The sequence below is a fragment of the Equus caballus genome, chromosome 1, assembly GCF_041296265.1.
Source record: "Equus caballus isolate H_3958 breed thoroughbred chromosome 1, TB-T2T, whole genome shotgun sequence".
Lineage (NCBI taxonomy): Eukaryota > Metazoa > Chordata > Mammalia > Perissodactyla > Equidae > Equus > Equus caballus.
The window spans coordinates 150,095,679-150,118,407 of record NC_091684.1 but is presented as its reverse complement, the minus strand read 5'-3'; the positions used below and the strand labels follow the sequence as shown (position 1 = coordinate 150,118,407).

The window sequence follows — 22,729 nt, the reverse complement described above, 5'->3', positions numbered from 1 at the left end:
TGGGGAATAATACCTTTTACACCTACCCTAGAAATTGTAATAATCTAATGGGAAAATGAGCACGAAAACCCGTCAAAGCTTTAAAGCAAGGTACAAATGCAAGGTAGCATTACATTGCACCCTCTATACACCAGTACATTAGCCTTCATCATTAACACACAAAAGTCAAATGTAAAGAATATAGCAATTATTTTGGTGACGTATGGCTCTAAACTATAATATTATAAACTATCCAGTCTGTTAATAACACCCAACATAAACCCACCACTGATTAATCAATAAAAATCATGCAATGGCTTCAGTGAAATGTACTCTCGAGCGCACTCCGCTGACTCGCATGCATTAATTACCTTGCCTTATTTGATATGTTCCAGTATTTGCCTGAAATGCTTAACTCTCAATCTTAGGTTATACAGCAAAACTTTTTAAAAACTTTAAAGTTCAAAGTATACATTCTCTATGCTATGATATCAAAAGTTCAACTGAACCACTCAGTTTTCAGTTTCCCTGACTCAACTTTTTGGAGTTTTGTAATTAATTATATTCCATTATTACTGATCATCAATTAGCTCAAAATGTTGCTGAGATGGTGAGTATGCTGAAGGAGGCAGAATTTAACGATAATTTGAGACTAGCAGGACACTAAATTTCTCCCTTGTTAATAATTAAAGTAGATAACTTATATTTTTATTTATAGCTTCCAGAAATATCCGGCTCATTCCTGCGCATTGCCCTGTCAGCTAATCATCAGTTGGTCAGGATCTGACTTAGGCCCTTGTGTTTTATTTTCCACACATGCCTTCAACTAAAGCCATTACATGGAGCCCAACCAAAGGTTAAAGAAAGTGAGGTCGTCACTGCTACTTCTGTAGAATTCTCTACCCAGTCAAATGCTTTGATGTCATAAATACGTAAAGGATGAAAAGGGGCAAAATTTCAATTTACCTGTTTCAATTTCCCAGATGTAAACAGAGTCATCTGCACATCCAACAATTAAAAAATTCTCAACTGGGTGCCATTTTATCATCCTCACAGGGAAAAGGTGTTTCCGGGCATGCAGGAGGCAGCTCTTCCCCTCAAGATGAAGGAGAACCACGGAATGGTCACTGCACACACAGCAAATTACCTGATCACTTCTCAGCTGTGAGAAAAAAAAAAAAACAACATTCTTGTGTAAGTAAATGATCAAACGCTTTCTTTAAAATTAAATCAGATGTTTTCCCCTAGCAAAATAAAATTTTTATTAAAACCGCATTTACAAAGTGACATTTCTGCTTTCTACAGCACCTCTCCACATAACACTCTACTGAGTAGATTTTAAACTCAACACCTATCAGGAAGGTCAAGAGATGCAAGTAAAAAGGAGAATTCCAGGCCAGATCTACTTATAAGATAAATGAAGGACTTGACCATCACTCAGCAAATTCAGGCAATGAGGCAGACATCGGAAATAATGCAGAATAAAATAAACCCCAGAACTAATTTGTTGCCACAAAAAGAAGCTATTTGTAGACACAAGCTTAGGTCCAAGAGTATCATGAGCTGATATTTTTCATTTAGAGCCTCAAAATGTGATTTGGTGCTGTTCCCAGAACTATACAGATTCTAATCCAAACAGGAAACTCTGTGTAGACACAATCTAAAAGAAGTAAGCATTAGATCGTTCCAACTGAATGTACAACTTCAAAGACACAATGACCAAAAATAGGCTCATAGAACAAAGATTCTTAAGATACTTTTTTTAAAGGGTCAGCATGTGGTTACCTTGAACACAGTTTAGGACAAAAACTATCCGTGCTGGGTGCTGCTGAGGTTAATCTGGGAGGAATTTACAGGGCACCTCTGTGCCTTACCACAAGGGCCATCCATTAGCCTGCCCATGAAGGGGGGCAGGTGGGGTGGGGTGGCTGGAGGAGGGGGGAAACAGGGAGTGGCTCTTCTACCTTGCCTGTGTTTATTTTCTGACCACCATGCTGAGTGGATTCTCCAACTTTCACTAAGGCACCTAGCCAGAGTTTCAGCTGCTAGTTGGGATCTCTTGAGAAGCTCCCAGTGCCCATCATTGACCTCTTTCTGTGGGACATTGGGAAGCATATTATTTTTCTTAATTCTTTTTAGAGACTACAGAAATCTTGAGGAAAAAAATTACAAAATGGCAGGTATGCTAGACCGGGAGAGAATGAGGCAGATGACATTGCCTCTCCACTACCTGGAGAACCTGCCCAACTCACAGCTTCTAGAATGGGCAGCCCAATGTACTTGAGGAAACTTACACACACACACAACACGTGAACACAGTCCCTATGGCCAGGAGTAGACATACACTGGAGACCCACACTAGGCCAATCAAATTCTCTTTCCTAGGCATTTGAAATTGTAAAGTTAGAGGAGGCACAGGAAGAAGCAAGATAAGGGAGCATTCACAGAAAGGCAGACTCTTTCAGGATAAAGTACTCAAAGGATAACCTTGGTTTCTGAATTTAAGTTCAAGTTCCACTGGGTGCTTGCTGTAGCATTTTGTCTTGGATGTCTAAAGGATCGTCTCTCCTCTTATACCCTTCAATAAACTCCCTTTTAATTTGACTTGGTTTGAATGGGTCCTGATCCTTAGAGTTAAATCATCTGTGACTGAGGCAAAAGTAAAAGGGATCAGGAGTGGAATGGACTTGAACTACATTCCTGGAGCAGAGAGAAAAAACTAGTTTAAAAAAAAACAGGGAGAGGTACCTTAGGAATAAAAGACATATCAAGGTATCCTGAATCAAGATGTGGAAGTGTTTTTTTTTAAAGTCACTTAACTTTGTTTCACTGTTATGTTTAATCGTTTGTGTTGCTGAAATATTGCTTTCATTATGTCTTACTACAAAAATACAGTGTAAATTTTCTGAGTTTACTTTGGAGCTGATTTTTTATAATATTACTATGGAGAAATAATTTTTATAAGCCAATCAACTAATTTACAAACTCAGGAACTCAAAAGTTTGTTGTTTATATTTTAACAAAGACATCAACTTTATGGAAGCTGAATTTAAGTTGACATTGCAAAAGAAAATTATACCAAAGTGTTTCCTTTTGCCTGGAACAAGCCAGATGCTCACAAATTTGCTAAAGCTCATTATTTGTTAAATAAATGAAAGAGCAAGCAAAATCTATCTAAGAAAAGAAAATGTAACTATCAATATTATTATAAAAGTAAATTGTTGAAGGCAAAAGTTAATTTCTATTTGAATAGTTTTTACATTGCGTTTATTACTTTTTTTTTATTTCTGAGGAAGATTTGCCCTGAGCTAACACATGTTGCCAATCTTCCTCTTTTTGTATGTGGGCCACCACCACAGCATGGCCACTCACTGACAACTGGTGTAGGTCTGTACCCAGGAACCAAACCCAGGCCACCAAAGCAGAGTGCGCCAAACTTAACCACTAGGCCACCAGGGCCAGCCTTGAGTGTTTACAACTTTTATTGAAAAAGAAAAGACAATTTCATTAAAAATTAAGACACATAACCAAGGAAAAAAAATTTAAGTACTTAAGGAGAATTAACTGGCTCTTGTAAAGCCAAGTATTGACAAAATTTCTGCTTTAGAACCACCTTATTTGTATAAGCTATAATAATAATAAAATGCATATAAAAAGATTAGAAAGGAGTATATAAAAATCACCCAGTTGTATTATGGGCACATACAACTTTTCTTTCTGTGGGAATATGGGCTATTTTTCCTTTTGTTTTTTAAACATTCTGTAATGTTATATAACTTTTAAACTTACATGTTATATTTTACTCTTTGTCTTAACTTACTCTGAAGTTCTCTGGTGACATCAAAAGACTTGTTACTGGACCAGCTTCCAAAACGAATTTATGCAAAATTTCTTCAGTAAAGATATTCCACAAAATGACACACGAATCCCGGTCCCCAGACACTAGCCAACTTTGGTCTAATTTTGAAGAGAGACCATGTGGGTAAAGTAATGAAGTAACACTTTGGTGATGACCTTTGAGAACTTTGTGAGGAAGGGAATCTGGAAAACAACCAAAGACCAAATAATAAAAAAGTTATTTTTGCTCAAGAAATAGTCCCGAGATTTTCTTTTATAAATTTTTCACGTAAGGAAACCACATATAAGTAAAGGTAGGCAGTTGACTAAGAAAATTAGTGAGCAACCCCTGGACCATCTCAAAAGACAAGAGCCTCATGATAAGCCGTTGATGAAGAACTGAAGTTGGTTGTTCAAAATCCACTAATTCTTTACGGAGTTAGCAAGTCACCAATTCCAGTGCCATGAAATAGCAAACGCTGTTCCCAAAGAATGAACAATTCATACATTTGGCCTCTACAAAAATAAGCTCAGAACATTAGTGCTGTCCTTTAAATTAGCATGACCAAGTCTACCACAAAAGAAAAGCAAAGTTTCACAGAACACTTTTGCTCTAAACGGTGTTGGAGATTACCTAGTTCCACCTCACTGTTTTACAAAATATTTGTTTTACAGATAAAGTATCCGAGGCTCAGAGAGTTAAGTGGTTTGATTCCAAGTGTGAAAAAGCACAGCAAAATGTTTAAGAGCATAGCTTTGCTGTTAAACAAATCTGGCTCTGTTTTTCTGGGTCTGTCACTTACTAGATGCGTCACCAAGGACAAGATGCATCTTCCCTCTAAGCCACAGCTACTGCATCTGAAAAATTGGGGTAATAATACCACTTATTTCACACAAGACTGTTGTGTGGAATAAATAATTTCCATAAACTCTTAGCACTGGCATTTGGTAGGAACCTGGGTATTTCATACCATAGCTGTACTAGAATACAGAGCAACTGACACCCAGTTTCCACACTGCTTCTTTCTTCATCATTAGATAACCCTAAAAAATTGGAGAGGAACGCAGATCACAAACTCTTTATTCAAATTGAAAATCATTATTACTTCTATTAAAGAATCACTGGTTACTTCTATTGCATCCAGTACATCCTCATTTTACACCTTCTAACAAATAAAAATGAATATTAATTCAAATGCTACAAGTCAAATGTAGGTTTCTGCTTGTTTTCTGATAAACCAGCCTAGATAAAAAATGCTAAGGTCTTAAGCTTTTTCAGTAACTTTTGACAGCAGCCGTTGAACTGTATAGTAGTACATTATCTCTCCTTGGTTCATTGTTATTCACTCTTCTATTTCAGTCAATCACAAATGAGTAACATTTAGTAAGTACCCAAAGTATGCTGAGCACAATAGTAGGCAATTTAACAAGGGTTTTTTATTTTTATTTTTTATTTTTTCATTTTTTTTTTTGAGGAAGATTAGCCCTGAGCTAACATCCATACCCATCTTCCTCTACTTTATACATGGGATGCCTACCACAGCATGGCTTTTGCCAGGTGATGCCATGTCCACATCTGGGATCGGAACCAGCGAACCCCGGGCCGCCAAGAATTGGAACGTGTGAACTTAACCACTGTGCCACTGGGCCGGCCCCCAAGATTTTTTTAAAAAATTGAGATTTGGTCTTTACTCTTAAAGGCCTTGCATTCTAGTGGGATCCTTATAGTAAAATGGGTATACAAATTTATCTGTACATCCCCAAATCTCAATCACCTCCTACATTTCCTTCCTTTACCAAGACAACTTAATGCATAACAGTCTTTATTTAATAGGTATTCGCTGTTGTAAAGCACAAAGACATATAAGAACATATTCATATTTCATTAACAAAGAAATAAAAACTAAAACAGGAAGATACCATTTTCTCCTGATTGGCAATTAAAAAGTTTAATAGCACACAAAGTTGGCTAAGGTTTAGGGAAAAAGGCATTCTCATAGGATCTTAGTGGACACATATGCACATTGATATATGTTTACATTTTTAGATATATTTTCAAAATTAAAAATATATACAAATGTTGATCCAGTAATTCCACTCCTGAGAATTAATTCTACAGATATACCCACATATATATGCAAAGATAGTTAATTTTGCATTGTCTTTAGTAGCCAAGACTAAAACCAGTATCAATAGATTTTTAAAATTAAAATTTGACTATTATTAATCATTTAAAATAAGCTCATAAAGAATATGCTTCAAAATATTTTATTAAGATTTGTCTAAAGACATTTCAGTAAAGTGTGTAGTAAAACGCTTCTATGACAATTAGAAGAATGCATACTGCTATGTTGGTATGTGCTTGTATATGCATAAAAAATTTTGAGAAGGGTATAAAGAAACTTACTAGCAGTTGCCTTCGGTGAAGGGAACGGGAAGATCAAGGAAGGAGAGAAACATAGTTCTCATTGTATAACCTTACATTTGACTTTTAAAAAAATCTAGATGTACGTTTTATTTAACATTAAAATACGTACACGTTTATCAGCAAATGCCAGCAAATTTTTTAAGCTTTGGCAATCTTCTTAGTATAGCTTATTAAAGTTGAAGCTTAGGAAATTAAATAAATAGGGTCAAATAAAATTCAATGACCTTTTAATAAAGAATCGCCTTCTAGAAGTCCTGCTTTGGCAGCATTCAAAGCCTGTGTAATGAAAATTGTCCCATCTTCACAGCCACATATTAGTTTATCAAGACTTGGAACATACTCTGATGAAGTGACTACTGCAGTTCCAGTCCCATCTTTAAATCCAGAGAAGTGATCAGTAATACTTTGTGACATGGTATCGTGCTTATCAAAATTATCTTGAAGGGTCCAGGTGCTAGTTATTGGTATCTCTAAAAGGAAAACAAAAAAGAAAAATTTGGTTTATAAATTCATCATGGATATGGAAAATATTATCAAGGCACCATCCCTTGGGTTACACAGAGGCTCTTTTGCTATCCTAATAGTGGGCTATGGGCAGAAAAGTTCTCCTACCATGCACTGTCTCCATCAAAATGCTATTTTATTGGTCCTCTGTCCTTCAATACAGGAAGCCTCAGAAGAATAGACGTGTATTAGTACATTCATTTTAGATTTAGGTCAACTGAAAAGAACTGAGAAACTCATGTAACGATGTAAAATGGTGGACCAAACTATTTGCCTTTGTAACGTTAAGAAGGAAAACTGAGGGTCTATTAGTTGCGTGAGGTAAATGAAAGAAACTTATTCTTTAAATGTCAGGGATATGAATATCTCAAAGTCATACCAAGCTCCCAGGCAACTATCTATGGCTACCAAGAGCACTGGTTATCATTTATATAGCTGACCAACCAATCATTTGACATGTGCCTCAGGTAGGCTCAGGAAGTGAGACAGCCTTGGCATCCAGAAGCAAAGAAGGAAAGTTAAAGCTGACCTACCTCGCTATGAAAAGGCCTCCTTGACGTTGAAGTACACATGCCACAGTGACTATGAAAACTTCAACCCCAAATCTTAGACTAACACCAAGAGTTGTCATAGACTTATACAGTTCTAATTATAAGCAAGGGTGGCTAGATGCTTAATTCTGTTGCTGGGAAGTAGAACAGACATGAGAAACCCTAGAGCCACCATCAAGCAGACTCAGCAGTGGGCATGGTATACTTTTTAACTCTTAAAATTGAACTTGTAAGAAGAAACTTTTTCACACCCAATACCAAATTCTAAGTCTATTTCCTGACCCATTTCTTATTAATCTAGGTCTATTACGAACTATTTCGAAAACATCTGGAGCAGGAACACTAAAAGTTATACCAGTAAACTTGTTAACTGATAGAACCCTGGGCTTAGAAATTCAAGTTTTGAAAATAGGGACCCTGTTTCTGCTCTGCCCCAGACCATCTCACAGAGATGATTCACTGATTTTGGAATAACGGAAAAAGAGTAAGATAGGATTCCTCAATTTGGAATACATAGTCCCAGGAGTTTGAAAGTTCTCCACAATAATGTTTACTTTGATGATTTCAGTTTTGTATTTTAAGAAAAGTTCAAATAAGCAAATGATAAATCATCTAATTATTCAAATTGCCAAATGTTTTAGTGTCCAAATTTATATCTGTGCTTGTAGTTCCAAGCATATGTAATAATCCCAATAGAGAAATTGATTGAAAAAGAGTATAGGATATGGAGTGACAAATTCAAAAATAAGAAAATGATGTATCAACCTATCCTATATTCACATTGTTAGCATTCATTTCATTTCAATAAAACATCACTCACATTAAATTGATGTTAATTTGAATTATATTGGTTATATTGTTGTATAATATCTAGAAGCATCATATTTATACCTATTTATGTTGGCATCTAATGCATAGTAGTACACAAGAAAATTTTTCTTGTTTGTAGCCTCATGCTACTCAACTTAGAAAAGCAATGAGTTAATCATAAACTAGTTATCAAAAGACATGTGATTAGAAATGGAAATTGTCTTACCTCTAGGAGACCCATCAAACTTGGATACAGGAACATCAGGGATGTGCCACAAAGTAATTCTTCCGGAGACTTCTCCAGAGAAAAGAACCTTATAAAAAGGCTCTTTTCTTTCATTTATGTAGCCCATAATAAAGGGATTGCTCTGGTCCAAAACAACAAGTTAGCTTTTATGTAGGGAAAATATCTAAGTATAAAATGACAGCCACTGTTTGTAAATGGAGGAACAAGACTCCATAGATGAACTAAATTATTTCCATTTATTTCCTACTCTTTTAAAAATTGCAAGTGAATTAAGTGAAATAATCTCTTAGGACAAAAAATTTTTATAAAACAAGAAGCAAAGTCATCAGCTAGACTTCAGAGAGTTAACAAGACTATCCAACATTTATTGAACAGGTTCTATGTATGTATTACACATACTGCTTGGAGCTTTACGTGTGTTCATTAAATAATCTTCACAATAATCCTGCGAAGTTGGTACTATTATTGTCTTCATTTCACAGATGAGTAAACTGAGAGTGAAGAGGTTGATTTATCTAAGGTGATACAGACAGCAACAGGCTTTTGAGTCCAGTAATTTTGACTCAAGAGCCCATGTCTTGATGACAATCCTCTACAGTCCACTAAGGAGGTCTGATATCCTTATGGTCCCTTCAGTTCCAATTGTAGTTAAAATAGCAACAACTAATATTTGTATAGTAATTTTGTGTTCTTAATATGCTTTCCACTTTCTGTTGACCATTTTTCAGTTTTAACATACCTGATTTCAAATTTCCCAAACAGCCACAAAGAAAAATGAGTCCACAACTTATACATATATTTATATTAATATGTATTACATAATATTACATATAAATGTATATATATAGTTATAATTTTGCCGAGACAGAGAATAAATATTGGGCAACAGCACTCTGAAAGATGCTTTCACTAGTGAATGAACCTAGTACCTCAGTGCAGTGCAGATATTCTTTGGGCAGGCTTGTGTATAGAGATTATGCACAAGAGATCAAAATGGTTAAGTGATAAGAAAAACAAAACCCCAAACTTCTTTTAATGTCCAAATAAAAGCCATCCTGAGAAGAAAGCCAACTGGTGGGTGCTAGAATTAAATCTAAGAAAGTGATAGTTCCTAGTCAGGAAATGTATGTTTGAAGGTTCGGATTTAGAAATATTAGTGGAAAAAAATCTATAAGCTATCTTTAGAGAATATTAAGGGTCAAAATATTTCTACAATCCTCACAACAAAACTACGAAGTAAGTAAATACTGTTATTATTCCTGGTATGGAGATAAGGAAGCTAAGACAGGAAGAGAATAAGAAACTAATCTAAGATCGTGCAACCAAGATATGTAATCCTCTACGATCCCAAGAAATGAGAACATTGCAGAAGAGAAAACAGTTCCAATGAAGTTAGTTCTCTGAATAGATTTTTTTTTTTTTTAAAGATTCAGAAGACACTTTGGAGTCTTGTAGTTCTCATAGTCATCTTTTCTGTAGGTGTTAGAGATGTTGTTGATAAAATGTGGTTAAATTGGCTTCTCAAACTCTCTCAGCCTTTAGGAACTTGGAATTGACTAGTGTAACTCCCTCTTGATTTTGATATGGGGATGAAGCTCCAGAGAGGCTGGGTGGTGACTCAAGTTGGTAGCAGCTATGTCTGCTCCCTCCAAGCTCCAAGCACTGCCCTGTGGGGAGCCCACACTGCCCAAGCTGCTATCATCCCCTCTGCCTTCACCTTCTGTGCTGCCATTCTTCACTTGCTCACACCTACTCCTTGACCCCTCGACCCTCCTCATTCCTAGTTTTTCCCTCACTAGTTCTGCTATTCACCTGAAAACTGCCTCAGAGCCCCCTACTATATGAATTTTGATTTTTCATCACAGTACCCAGTACCCATCACAAGGAGTACCCATCCTCCAAGAGGTAATAAAATAGTCATTAAGAGTGAATTCTCTTGGGCTAACTGCCTGGATTCAAATCCTGGTTTTAGCATATATTAACTCTATCAAAAGAACCAATTTCTTGACTTAGGCAATTTACTTAACCACTCTGTGTCTCATTTTCCCTAACCATGAAAGAAGGCTAATAAAAGCACCTACTATATGGGATTACTGTCAGGATTAATAAGTTGACAAAGGTAAGGTGATTAGAGTGGTACCAGGCATTTGGTACATACTCAATAAATATTAGCCATTCTTATTATCCACTTCTCAGAACAATTAAGAAACTCACTCCAGAGACCCATTGCCAGACTCTGGGGCCAAACTACCTTGGTTCAAATCTTGGGAACTGACCTCTCTGAACATCAGTTTCAAAATGAGGTCATGGTGGGAACTCATGTAAATAAGGCAGTGTGTGTATGTGTGACATAATAAAGGCTCAATAAAAGTTATCTTTTATCATCATTATTGTCATTACTCTTATTCATGCTCCCAAATTCCTTATCTACAATTCTCAGGCTGTTTCTATCCCAACTACTCCCATCTCAGCACTGCACTCTTACTCTACACCTAAGACCCTGGGAAGCTCAGTTCCTCATCTCAACAGTCTGGGCCCCTGCCACAGATGTCAGTGATCATCAGCTGTAATTTGAAGCTAGGGAGACTCTCATAAAGCTACTGGAAGGAAGGAGGAGTCCCCATTCTTGCTACTGCAACTCCATCGGCAGATATGTTCCCGCATTACAAATGGGAACTCTGAGAACATGTTACTGTCAAACTCTGAGATTTAATTCTATGGTATTATTCGAAAAAAAAAAAGAGTCCAGTCAATACAACATGTTTACAGAGCACCCTTTTCCAAGCTCACTGTGTCTATTGAACTCATCTCCCACCTCACGAAAAGGCCTTCATTGCCTTCTAGCTTCAAGAGAGACTAAGAAATCTTACATTTCGTGAACATTAATATTTTGAATAAGAAGAATAATGTCTGTCTTCAATTTCTTGGCTCGATAAAGGGCAAGCAAAGGTCCAAGGATGGGTAGACCAACTTCTTTTAGTTTCAGATCATTCTATTCATATTTCATTGGCTTCCAAGTACCTCCTTCATTTTTTTTTTAAAGATTGGCACCTGAGCTAACAACTGTTGCCAATCTTCCTTTTTTTTTCTGCTTCTCCCCAAATCCCTCAAATACATAGTTGTATATTTTAGTTGCAAGTCCTTCTAGTTGTGGCATATGGGGCGCCGCCTCAATGTGGCCTGATGAGCTGCGCCATGTCCGCGCCCAGGATCCGAACCAGCCAAACCCTGGGCCGCCAAAGCAGAGTGTGCAAACTTAACCACTCGGCCATGGGCTGACCCCTCCCATCTTTAAGATACACAAAGAACTGTGGTTGTCTAAACAAGAATTATTGAGAGAAGACCCATAAATCTTTGTCTTCATATTTTGAAAAACAAAGCAAGGTAGCTTCCCATAAGATTATTATTTTTAACTTAACTTTTAATTGTTGTACTTTTTCCTAGTAGTTACGTATATCATTGCTATTTTCAGTAGACTAGAAGCTCCTAAAGGACACTATATTTAGCTTGTAGGCCAAACTGTGCTTTATAAGTATGCATTCTGGAGCTGGAAAAGAAGAAAGGAAAGGTCCTTTAAAAAAACTAAAATGCCTTTCTGAGTAAGCCACAATATTGTTCTTGTGATCAACAGCAAAACAAGGCTCTATTGTTCCTTACAAATGAAATTAGAAATAGTGCTTGATGCCATAATTCTAAAGTTTTCCTGTGCCCCACTGGCACTTGGATTTCTAATTTTTGGCTGACAGTTTCTTAATCAAGTTTTTGCAACAAAACCTCACAGATATGTTAAAAGGACAATCCCTGAACTATAGGATTTCCAACAGCTATGCTGCCTAATTAAGCAAACCATCACTCTGTAAAAACTAACATGCTTCCTTGGTTGACACATCAATAATTCAAAACTCCTCCATTCTCAGTGAAATACCTTTTGGGATAATTAACTGATGACTAAGTCCAAAAAAAAGACACTTTAGTTAACATTATTAAAATAAAGTAACTGCTTAAATTTTCAGGCTTCAGAGTGTCAAAGATATAATTCAGTCGAGTAAATGCTCACAATTATACCCTCAACTCTCTGCCAGGAATCATAATTATATTTGTTTTAAAAGAAAATTTATTCAGAATAGCTAAATACATGTGAAAATGATCTCAATATACAGTTAAGCAAAAAAAAAAAAGCAAGATATAAACCATTTGATTAAGTCTAAAAATTGGAGTAGATACGTCAAAATGTTTATACCATTGTATTAAACCATCTATCAAAAGGGGCAGTGAAAAGATGTATGCGTGTATGTAAAAGTATGTGTATATATATATGTAGAGAGAGAGAAAATAAATATGGCAAAATGTTGACAGTTAGTGAATCCAGGTAAAGGGTATATGAGTGATCATTGTACCATTCTTGTAACTTTTCAAATAATTGAAAAAGGTCCCATTAAAATAAGTAAATACACAAAATAAACAATATTCATAGTGAATATTAATGTTGGTAAAATCAGGAATTTTAATTCTTCCTTTGTCTTTTTAACATTTATAACTGTTTTACAATAAATATGCATTGTTTAGTTAATCAGACTTCAAAATATAGATTTTTTTGTAAAGGCAAAGTTTCCTCTTCAGTAGCCATTAACAATTAAATTTGATTTTCTCGTTAACAACTTGATGTGATTCTTCAATTCAATTTGTTCAAGCTTGAGTCTGTTACAGACAAAGCAACGCTTATCTAAGAAATGGAGTGAAATAAAGCTTTGAGGCAGTCACTCTTTTCTTGCATTACCTTATTTTCCTGCACAGAAGTAGAGCACAGTAAATGAGGATAAATGGTCTCTTTAAGCACTCTTCCATCAGCAGGGTATATGCTTTTTGAAAGCCCACTGTGTGGCAAAAAAATAAAAAGCAAAGTTTAGAACTTTGGGGTTCTTTATTCATTTTTTTCCCCTCCCACTTTCAAAAGCCGGATGGTACCATTCAAGTTTCTAAACTCCAGTTAGAAATTGTTGGGTTAATAATTACAAGTGACTTTTTGAAAACGCAGCACCAGCTGTACAAGTTATACATGGTTAATCTCATTCCTTCATCCCCTGCTGTTTTATACAAAGGCTGAAGCCCACCAAGCCCAGAGTAAATCTTCTAGTGCCAAAGTTGTTTTGTTCTGGTTTTTGATCATGGGCAGCATGCAGGGATTTTTCCATAATAAACCTCCCAAAGTTCATTTTCTACCTGAATGTTTTGTATGCTGCTCCCATCTGAGCCCACCTGTTCAGCAGCTGATAGATATAACTGTGACCATCTTCTGTCCAGATGATGATTCTGTGAGCAGCAAGCACCTCGCCACCAGCAAAGAACTGCCCGCTTCTACTAACTTCAGTCCGCAGAAGGGAAAAATCACAATAATCATAAACCTAAAATACAAAATTAATGATGCACATTAACAAAAGCTTACAATCTAATCTGCCAATGAGATGAAAGACAAATTATGCTTATCAAGACTATTTTGATGACAGTGTTAATGCAACAACACATTAAGTATTAATAAAAGGCCACACTGTACTCATGTATCAAGATAATATTTTACTAGTACTTTTTTTCACATTTATCCTAAGGTAGATTTCAGTGGATAAACTTCATCTGACTGTATTATTCCAGAATGTGCCCGTTAAGCACAAAGACTAAAAATCTCAAAATTTCTATATAATTTTATTCTTTCCATATGGATAGTTCAACTTTGTAACATGTGAAAATTTATAACACAAAAAAGTTTATATAGCAGAAATTCTTTATTAGACCATGTACTTTATATTTTTGTTCAAAAATAGATTACCAGCATATAACTAAGACAATATAGCTTTTTTTTTTAACTGAGCCAAGTATATGAAACATTAAAGAAAAAGAGGATGCTATCAACTGATGGTAACTTAGCTTTTCTTTCTTCTTGAAGATGTCAGTGAATATATTCACAAGAAAGGAATGTATATTCATTAAAAACAAATGTATGGGCTGGCCAAGTGGTTAAGTTCGTGTGCTCTGCTTCGGCGGCCTAGGGTTTCGCCAGTTCGGATCCTGGGCGTGGACATGGCACCGCTCATCAAGCCATGCTGAGGCAGCGTCCCACATGCCACAACTAGAAGGACCCACAACTAAAAATACACAACTATGTACCAGGGGGCTTTGGGAGAAAAAGAAAAAATTAAAATATCTTAAAAAAAAAATGTAGTGACAAAGCTGAAAAAGAAAAAATATCTAAAGATAAGATCAATTTATGTAGATGAAAAGTATTAGTTTTCTTTTTAATTTTAAAGTGTAGGCACCAACTTTTGAAAATAATCTAGACATAAATGCTCATTATTATTATGGTTTGTTATTAATAAAATTAGGACATGCTACTATATAAATAATATCCTGGGAAGAAAACAGCTGAATGCGGGGAGTGGAAGACTGATAAAAGTCTGTCATAAAAGACAAGACATTCCATGCTCTGGTAATAATATTATTAAGAGTCTGTATCATATTTAAATTATATTTTTATAATTGTTGCACTGAACAAGAAAAAAACAAGCTACATTTGTATATCACTGGTATTTATTATGTTATTTTATAATACCTTCCAACATTTAGAAAATACCACCAATAGAAGTCTCTCTGTATACGTGCAAAATCGTATTGTCTGGCAATTCAGGGAGTCGAGCGATTTGGATTCCTTTTCATAGACATCTTGCTTTTCCTTCAAAAGGAATGAAAACATTTTAGTCCTAGTTCTAGGCAATTTATATAGGACTGTAGGAGAAGATTTACTCTCCTGTACAACAGAAGTAGATCGCACCCTTACTATAAAATGAAAAGTACCCCAGTGTCCTTTTGCAGACAAGTTACTTTGCAAAGAGATTCTGACTGGAAAACCCACTTGGACTCAAGGGCTCATTATATATAATCATTCAAGAAACATTCTGTGAGGGACTTTGATGGATGCTGAGAATGTAAAGATAAGAATAAGTTATTGACTTTCAGACAGGGCAGAAAGATAAAAAATAAGTAAAACAATTTCTTAAAAACCTTGCAGTATCTTAATTGCTAAAATGGAAAAGTAAAGTGTTCTGAAAAAAACAGAAGTGTGGCCAACAGAACACACAGAATATTATTCTCCATGAGTTTCTGAAAATTCTGGGGTGTGTTTCTTGGGCTCAGTATGTCAAAACAATTCCTAGGCTTTTGCAGTGAAGAAATTCCTAAGGGAGAGCCCAGTGGTCCAAGGGGCAGCCAAAACAATTTTGTCACCAGCACAAACACTATGACTGTTCTTTTGTGCATGACCTCAACTTGTAGCCTGATGCCAGGGAGCAGGTGAATATAATGGACTCCCAGTGTATGTGACCCTCAGCTGTTCTTCGTCATCTCCCTGACACCCCTCATACACCCCAGGAGAAAGGGAGTCTTCTACTGTAAGGGACAGAAAGATATTCTTCTATGACAGTTTTCTTTTTTTAATTAAAAATGTGATCAGTGTGTGTGTGCATGCATATGTGGGTGTGTATGTGTGTGTGTGTGTGTGTAGATCAAAACATTTGTATATGCATGGAGAAAAGGTTGGAAAGTTACAATCCAACCATCACCAATGCTTATCTATGGGAAGAAGGACAGGGAAAGTACAGGGAAGTAAAATTTATAGACTTCTATATTATTTAAACTTTTAATAATGAGTGTGTAATACCCGTATAATTAAAAAAAGTCAATAAATATGCTTGAAATTGGAGAAGAAAGGGTAGAATTTCACAAGCCAACCTGAATGCTGTTGATAGATGAAGAGAGATCCCAGACTTTGAGCTCACCAGTTACTGATACCACCAAGAGAGAATCTTCTGCAAAAACAACAAAGACCACATATAAGCTGACCACTGCTATACCTGGTTGGTGTAAAGATCATTTCACAGCCGCTGAAGGATCATGCAGGCCTATGTAGGTGGAAAATATCCAGCTTTTTTATTTAATAAAAAATAAACATTTTAGATCATGTTTTAAAATTTCAAAGTGACCTCCACGTAAAAGGAGAGCACCACTTAAAGCAGAAGCACACTGCAAGCCACCATGTTGGCAACGTTACCACTTCCTATTTCAGAAATAAAGAGTCAGCCTTTCCTTTCTTGTGTAGTTACTCATTACAGAAACTAAATTCTCTTCATTACTACAGCCAGAAGACGCAGCAGGGCAAAAATTCTGAGTCTTGTTAATCCACAACACACACTTGCTTGTCACTCTTAAATGTACCAAGCAGAACTGGGTCATGGAAACATAGGGTCTCCTCTTTCTGACTTTCCAAAAAACTTGAACCACTGGCATGAGCGTTTTCAGTTTTTCTTGATCTGACTTAGAGTGCTACCCCCACCGACATAAAAAAGCATTCTGAACTCTTGCCCAACAACTTAACAAATAGTTCAAAAAGTTATATTTTTATATGCACTCTTAGTGTTATATAATACCCATCTATTACCTTGTATTCTCATGGAGTGTACAATGCACATGCAGTTAATCCAATCAGGAGACTGAGATGATGTAAAAGTGTGGACAACAGCCAAACTTTTGGCATCAATTATAAGAATGTCTTGATATTCTCCACAACACAGAAGCCAGCCTTCTCCTGTCATCCGGAATGAGCAGTGATAATACTATGCAAAAGGAATTCAAAGTGAAATTTAATTATCACCAGCAATTAACATAATTTTGGCTGTGTGAAGACTTCTTCAGATTTTAGTTTTTATCACCTATTCAATTAAGGTATTAGACTGAATAGCAACTAAAATTTCTTTTAGTTCAACTATTCCATACATCTAAAGTATTGATTTTGCACTTTAGTCTTATATATATTTCATCATTTTTCTGGAGAAAGAGGAATCTTTTGAGAAGGAGGAATCTTATTTCAAATCATGGAAAGCTCACAAGTATACTATTTCTGGAGTGCTATGTAGTACTAAACAACAACAACAAAACCAGGTTCCTTATCCTGGCAACACTGCTATATGTTAAGAAGAAATAAAAGTGTGTGAAGGGCATTCGAGGAATTCTTGTGCCAAATAAATCATGAGAATGACTTTCATTAAAGATTGAGTAGTATATTCTACCCTTGATGAGCTCACTCATTGTGCAGGTTTTGGTTCTAGAAAGGAGTTTGCAAATGTTGCAATGCAAGACATCGATGCTAACCCAATGAGTGACATACAAAAAACACTGTCAGCACCATTGGAATAACACAACTACCTTACATAGATACTTGGAGTCCATCTACACAAAAGTCAAAATCTGTTTTAAATACTAGGAAGTGATTATAAGGTTTATGGCCATGCCTCTTGCTCTCGTTTCATAAATAAGAAATTTAGAAGTTAAGAATCTATCCACTCAAAAAGATTAAAATTGGGAACAAGAGAAAAAAAGTTTTTGCTTTATAAAATAGCACGCCATCAAAATGGAATCTTTCTGTGTGTGTGTGTCTGCATGTGTGTGTGTTTTTTGTGAATGTACCTACGGAAAAATAAAAAAATTGTCTTTCAAATTTATCTATGTTGAAAGAAAGAGAAATAAGAGAGAGAATCAGAAAAAAATTGGTTGAATAATAACTTTGGGGAAAGAAAAATGCCAAAATAACAGATGATAACTACTCTAATGACAAAACAAAAATTTAAGAAAAGCATATCTTCCAAAGACATTTCTTTACTATGTGTGTAGCAAATGCTCTAAAGGAATTGTAGAATCCAGAAGTGTTCTCAGGGAAGTGCACGTACTTACACAGATTGCCGTGTGCCTGTAAGGAAGTGTGGCCTTCTCCACGCACTGTCCGTTGGTGACATTCCAAATACACATCTCCCTAGCAGAGATAACTTTGTATTATTCTCTGTCATTTCCACTCAATTGGCTGGAATAATTTTTGTGCCACCAAGTTTTTCTTTAGTGCTGCACTTAAATGCAGCCGGATCATTTATGTGGCTTTTTGTTACAGATTATTGGGCAAGAAAATGTTGTGGTCATTAGCAGGGATGACATACTGTATCTGTGTCTTTTTGTTTGGGTAATTACACCCTGCCTGCAGCCTACAAACCTGACTTTAGCGCCAACCTGACCTACAACAAATTGTGGGGATACAGCTATCATAGCCTGTGAGAATGACAGCACAACAATCTTTCCATGGAAACTGCATCCTCTTGAAAATGGTTTATTTCACTGAACTTAAACTACATATTCTGAAAAGCATAATGCATCAAGTGCTGCATCTTGTGGAGAAGACGCATCATTTTTGTAAAAATAAACAGTGCCACCAAGAGGCCTTGGTCTATCATTGATATGGTTTATTTGGGTGATCATTGATACAGTTTATTTCTTTGCTTCCCCTGAAATCCTGAAATCATCCTGGCCACTTAATGCTTAGAAAATTCTCATTGTTCAGAAAACTCTGACTTGGTTACGTGAATGTTACAAAGAGATAGACACAGTTATAAAATACAGTTACACAATATATCCAGTGTAAGGTAGCTTATATGATTTCTGTTCACAAAATAAAGAATGGCTGTTTCAGAGTTGTTTGGCAATATTCTTCAGTTTTGACAGTTTTAACACATAAGCAAAATTTTCCATGGAAGAAAAATGAAAGCTTTATTGGCTTTAAAGGAGAAGCTGCTATTTAGAAGCAAAAGATAAGAACTAATAATGTTAAATGCTTATTCATTTGGTAATCGCAGGCTTTTTCGTTTTTCTAGCCAAACAGTGGAACTCAATCTTTAAATCAGTGGTTCTCAACCTGCAGCGATTTTGCCCCCCAAAGGACATTTGACAATGTTTAGAGATATTTTAGTATCACAACTAGGAACACACTACTGGCATCTAGTGGGGAAAGGCCAGTGATGCTGCTAAACAACCTACAATACATAGGATGGTCTCCCACAACAAAGAATTCTCTGTTGGTCCAAAATGTCATAAGCACTGAGGGTGAGAAACCATGTTCTAGATATAGAAACAAAATATTCCTGGCTTTTTTCTCTCTCTGTTTATACCCAGCCTTATTCCAAAAAGGATTTGAGACACGCAACTCAATAACAGGGGAAAAAATTTGTGTGTGTATGTGTCCGAAAAATAAGACTGGGAGAAAGGGAGAAACTGAAATAATGTATCTCAAAGGTAAAGAAATAGACATCGAAAGTAAAGAAACCGAATCTTAAGCAGTCATCAATATAAAGTTTTACCTCTGAGAAGGAATTTCTTTACAAGGAATTTGAGTGCATCACCTCTAGCTAGACATCAACAATCACTTATGAATATTTCAAAAATTACCCTCAGAGATTCTAATTCCATGGCTCTGTTCTGGGAACTTGGCATATGGGATTTTGAAAAACTCCTGGTCAGTTAATCTGTTTTTCGGTAAGTCTATCTGCAAACTTGTGATTCTAAACTCTGGCTATATATTAGAATTATCAGGGAGCTTTTTAAAAATATTGATGTCTGGGACCCAACCCAGATGCCAAGCCAGGCTAATTAAATCACCTTTTCCAGGGTTTGGAGCCTGGGCATCAGTGAAAGCTCTCCTCCCAGGGAAACTAATTCTCTAAACTCTCTCAGATTCTAATGCTTTCCCTGTTTGCTTATTATCTTACTTTCTATCCTAAATTTTGAAAAACAAAAATATCAAAAGGCAAAATTGATTCTTTACCTATCGATTCTATTTAAGAAAAGAAATCAAATTCACTGTGTATCAAAAGCAGCATCAGCATTGTAGCTAGAACTATACAAGTTATATACTTAAGAAGACATGAAAATTAATTAATTAATTAAGATGCATATTCCTCTTTTCTTTTTCAAATACTGTTGCCAAAGTTTTTACATAGATTAAATCACCTTCACTTATTAAAAAAACTTAAATTTAACGATTTCCAAACTTTTTGAATTGCTTTTTATTTCAATGAAAAGAAAAACAGAGAAAAATACCTACAACATATAAAATTATAAAATTGTTAAATTCCTCCTAAAGTTCCTTTTTTTAAAAATTCTTTTAAATTCAACGCTATATCTCTACCTTAGGACCTCAATAAAAATTCATTCAATAGATAAATATATCAGTCACCACTCTTCCATACACCTTCCATCTTTCAGAAATATCCTATTTTCTCTTAGTCCCATTCCTATTCACATATTTGTGTGCTTATGACAGTTATTGCTTTGCTCAAATTTTCACAAAGCATCTAGAGGGAGAGGAGATAAAAGTGAACGCTTGGTTTGCCATCTTGAATCGGAAGTCCATTATATCCTTCAAACTCTGTTTTCTCTTGTCTTCCATTATACTTTTGGGTTTTCTCCGTCATTTTCAGGCTCTTCGTCTTCTGCCTGCTTCTTAAATGTTAGTTTTCCTTAGATTTTTGTCTTAGGCTTTGTTACAGTCTCACATTCAGGAGGATGGGCACAGATTTTAGCTCAGGGCCAATCTTCCTCAGCAAAAAAGGAGGAAGATTGGCGGTGGATGTGAGCTCACGGCTAATTGTCCTCAAAATAAATAAATCAATAAATAGCATCTTCCTTTTGTTCCCTATTCTCAATGATTGGTATTGTCATCAATGAGTTTCCCAAGTCATTCTTGATCTTGTACTTTTTCTAAATGCCCCAAATGTGGGGTCCTCACTACTCCAAATACCTTCTCTGAACCAGCAGCATCAGCATCATCCAGGAATGTGTTAGAAGTGCAAGTTCCTGAACATCAGCCCAGACCTACTGAATCTGTACCTCCAGGAGCGGGGCCCAGAAATCCGTATTTAAACAAGCTCAGCAAGTGATCCTAATGCAAACTCAGGTTTAAGGAACACTTTCCTAGAAGACTCCAAGACTGGGTGCCTGCCTATCTCCCTAGTCTCATCTCTTGCTGGTTATTAAAAGTCTTATTAGGGGTCCGCCTCGTGGCATAATGGTTAAGTTTGTGTGTTCCACTTCTGTGGCCCAGGGTTTCCTGGTTTGGATTCCAGGCGCAGACCTAGCACTGCTTGTCAAGACCTGCTGTGGCAGGCGTCCCACAAATAAAATAGAGGAGGATGCGCGCAGATGTTAGCTCAGGGTCAATCTTCCTCAGGAAAAAGAGGAAGATTGACAGCAGATGTTAGCTGAGGGCTAATCTTCCTTAAAAAGAAATTTTTAAAAAAAAAGTCTTATTAATAAGTAAGAATCCTCTTTCTCAAGGCCAAGGCTTTTTTGGTCCTAAGGTTTTATGAAGTACTATATTTATTAATATAAAATATAAATACAGCCATAACCTTATTTTGATTAGTATTCATCTGATAAATCTTTTTCCATCCATTTACTTTTTTTTTAAAGATTGGCACCTGAGCTAACAACCGTTGCCAATTTTTTTTTTTCTGCTTTATCTCCCCAAACCCCCCCGTACCTAGTTGTATAGCTTAGTTGTGGGTCCTTCTAGTTGTGGCATGTGGGACGCCGCCTCAACATGACCTGACGAGCAGTGCCATGTCCACGCCCAGGATCCGAACCCTGGGCCACCGCAGCGGAGTACGCGAACTTAACCACTCGGCCACGGGGCCAGCCCCTCCATCCATTTACTTTTAATTTTTCTATGTCCTTATGCTGTTCCTGCTTTTTAAATTGTTTGGCAATCTTTGTAATTTAAGTGGGTTTAGTTCCTTTATGGAATTGAGACTATTGTTTTATTCAGATTTATTTCAACAATCTTATTTTGTGCTTTCTATTGTTCCATTTATTTTTGTCTCCTTTGGATTGAACAATATTTTTTTCTTTTTAAGGTGGAAGTTATATATTCTACTTCTTTTGTCTGTTCTACCTACTCTGGAAATGTCAACACGTATATCTAGTTAAAGTCTAAAGTTAATCAACATCTTTATCCACCTCTAGAACACCAGAACACACGGCATCTGATCACTACACTATTATATCCAATTGCTGATTCGGGTAGTGTGTATGTGTGGGAGGATGGGATACATACATATATATATATGAACATTATTGTCCTATTTGTTAGTGCCGTGGAGTCCATTTCCACTCCTAGAGAGCCTGTGTACAGCAGAGCGGAACCTTGCCCTGTCTTTTTGTGCCATCCTCTCACTTTCCAGAGCTATGTTAGACAATGCTCTGCTGCTATTCAAAGGGTTTTCATGGCCAATTTTTTTAGAAGTGAGCGGCAAAGTCCTTCTTCTTAGTCTGTCTTAGTCTAGAAGCTCTGCTGAGACCTGTCCACCATAGGTGACCTGCTGGTATTTGAAATTCCGGTGGCATAGCTTTCAGCATCACAGCAACACACAGCCTCTGCAGTATGACAATCAACAAATGGGTGAGGCGGTGCCCCGACCGGGAAACAAATCCCAGGCCCCAATGGTGAGAGCACTG

At 36.3% G+C, this 22,729-nt stretch overlaps 1 protein-coding gene across 3 annotated transcripts in view; it reads right to left on the bottom strand.

The window, feature by feature from the left end:
* WDR72 (WD repeat domain 72) overlaps nucleotides 1-22,729 on the bottom strand; it is a 219,439-nt gene that overhangs the window by 160,301 nt on the left and 36,409 nt on the right. For all 3 annotated transcript variants that reach the window (XM_023617119.2, XM_070271032.1, XM_070271043.1), the window contains 10 exons: nucleotides 18,128-18,206; nucleotides 16,839-17,013; nucleotides 16,133-16,209; nucleotides 14,958-15,077; nucleotides 13,613-13,758; nucleotides 13,134-13,230; nucleotides 8,336-8,477; nucleotides 6,469-6,714; nucleotides 3,800-4,020; nucleotides 946-1,141 (listed from right to left, as the gene is read on the bottom strand). In XM_023617119.2, coding sequence (XP_023472887.2) covers nucleotides 946-1,141; nucleotides 3,800-4,020; nucleotides 6,469-6,714; nucleotides 8,336-8,477; nucleotides 13,134-13,230; nucleotides 13,613-13,758; nucleotides 14,958-15,077; nucleotides 16,133-16,209; nucleotides 16,839-17,013; nucleotides 18,128-18,206 — 1,499 coding nt within the window. The remainder of the gene's footprint in view (nucleotides 1-945; nucleotides 1,142-3,799; nucleotides 4,021-6,468; nucleotides 6,715-8,335; nucleotides 8,478-13,133; nucleotides 13,231-13,612; nucleotides 13,759-14,957; nucleotides 15,078-16,132; nucleotides 16,210-16,838; nucleotides 17,014-18,127; nucleotides 18,207-22,729) is intronic.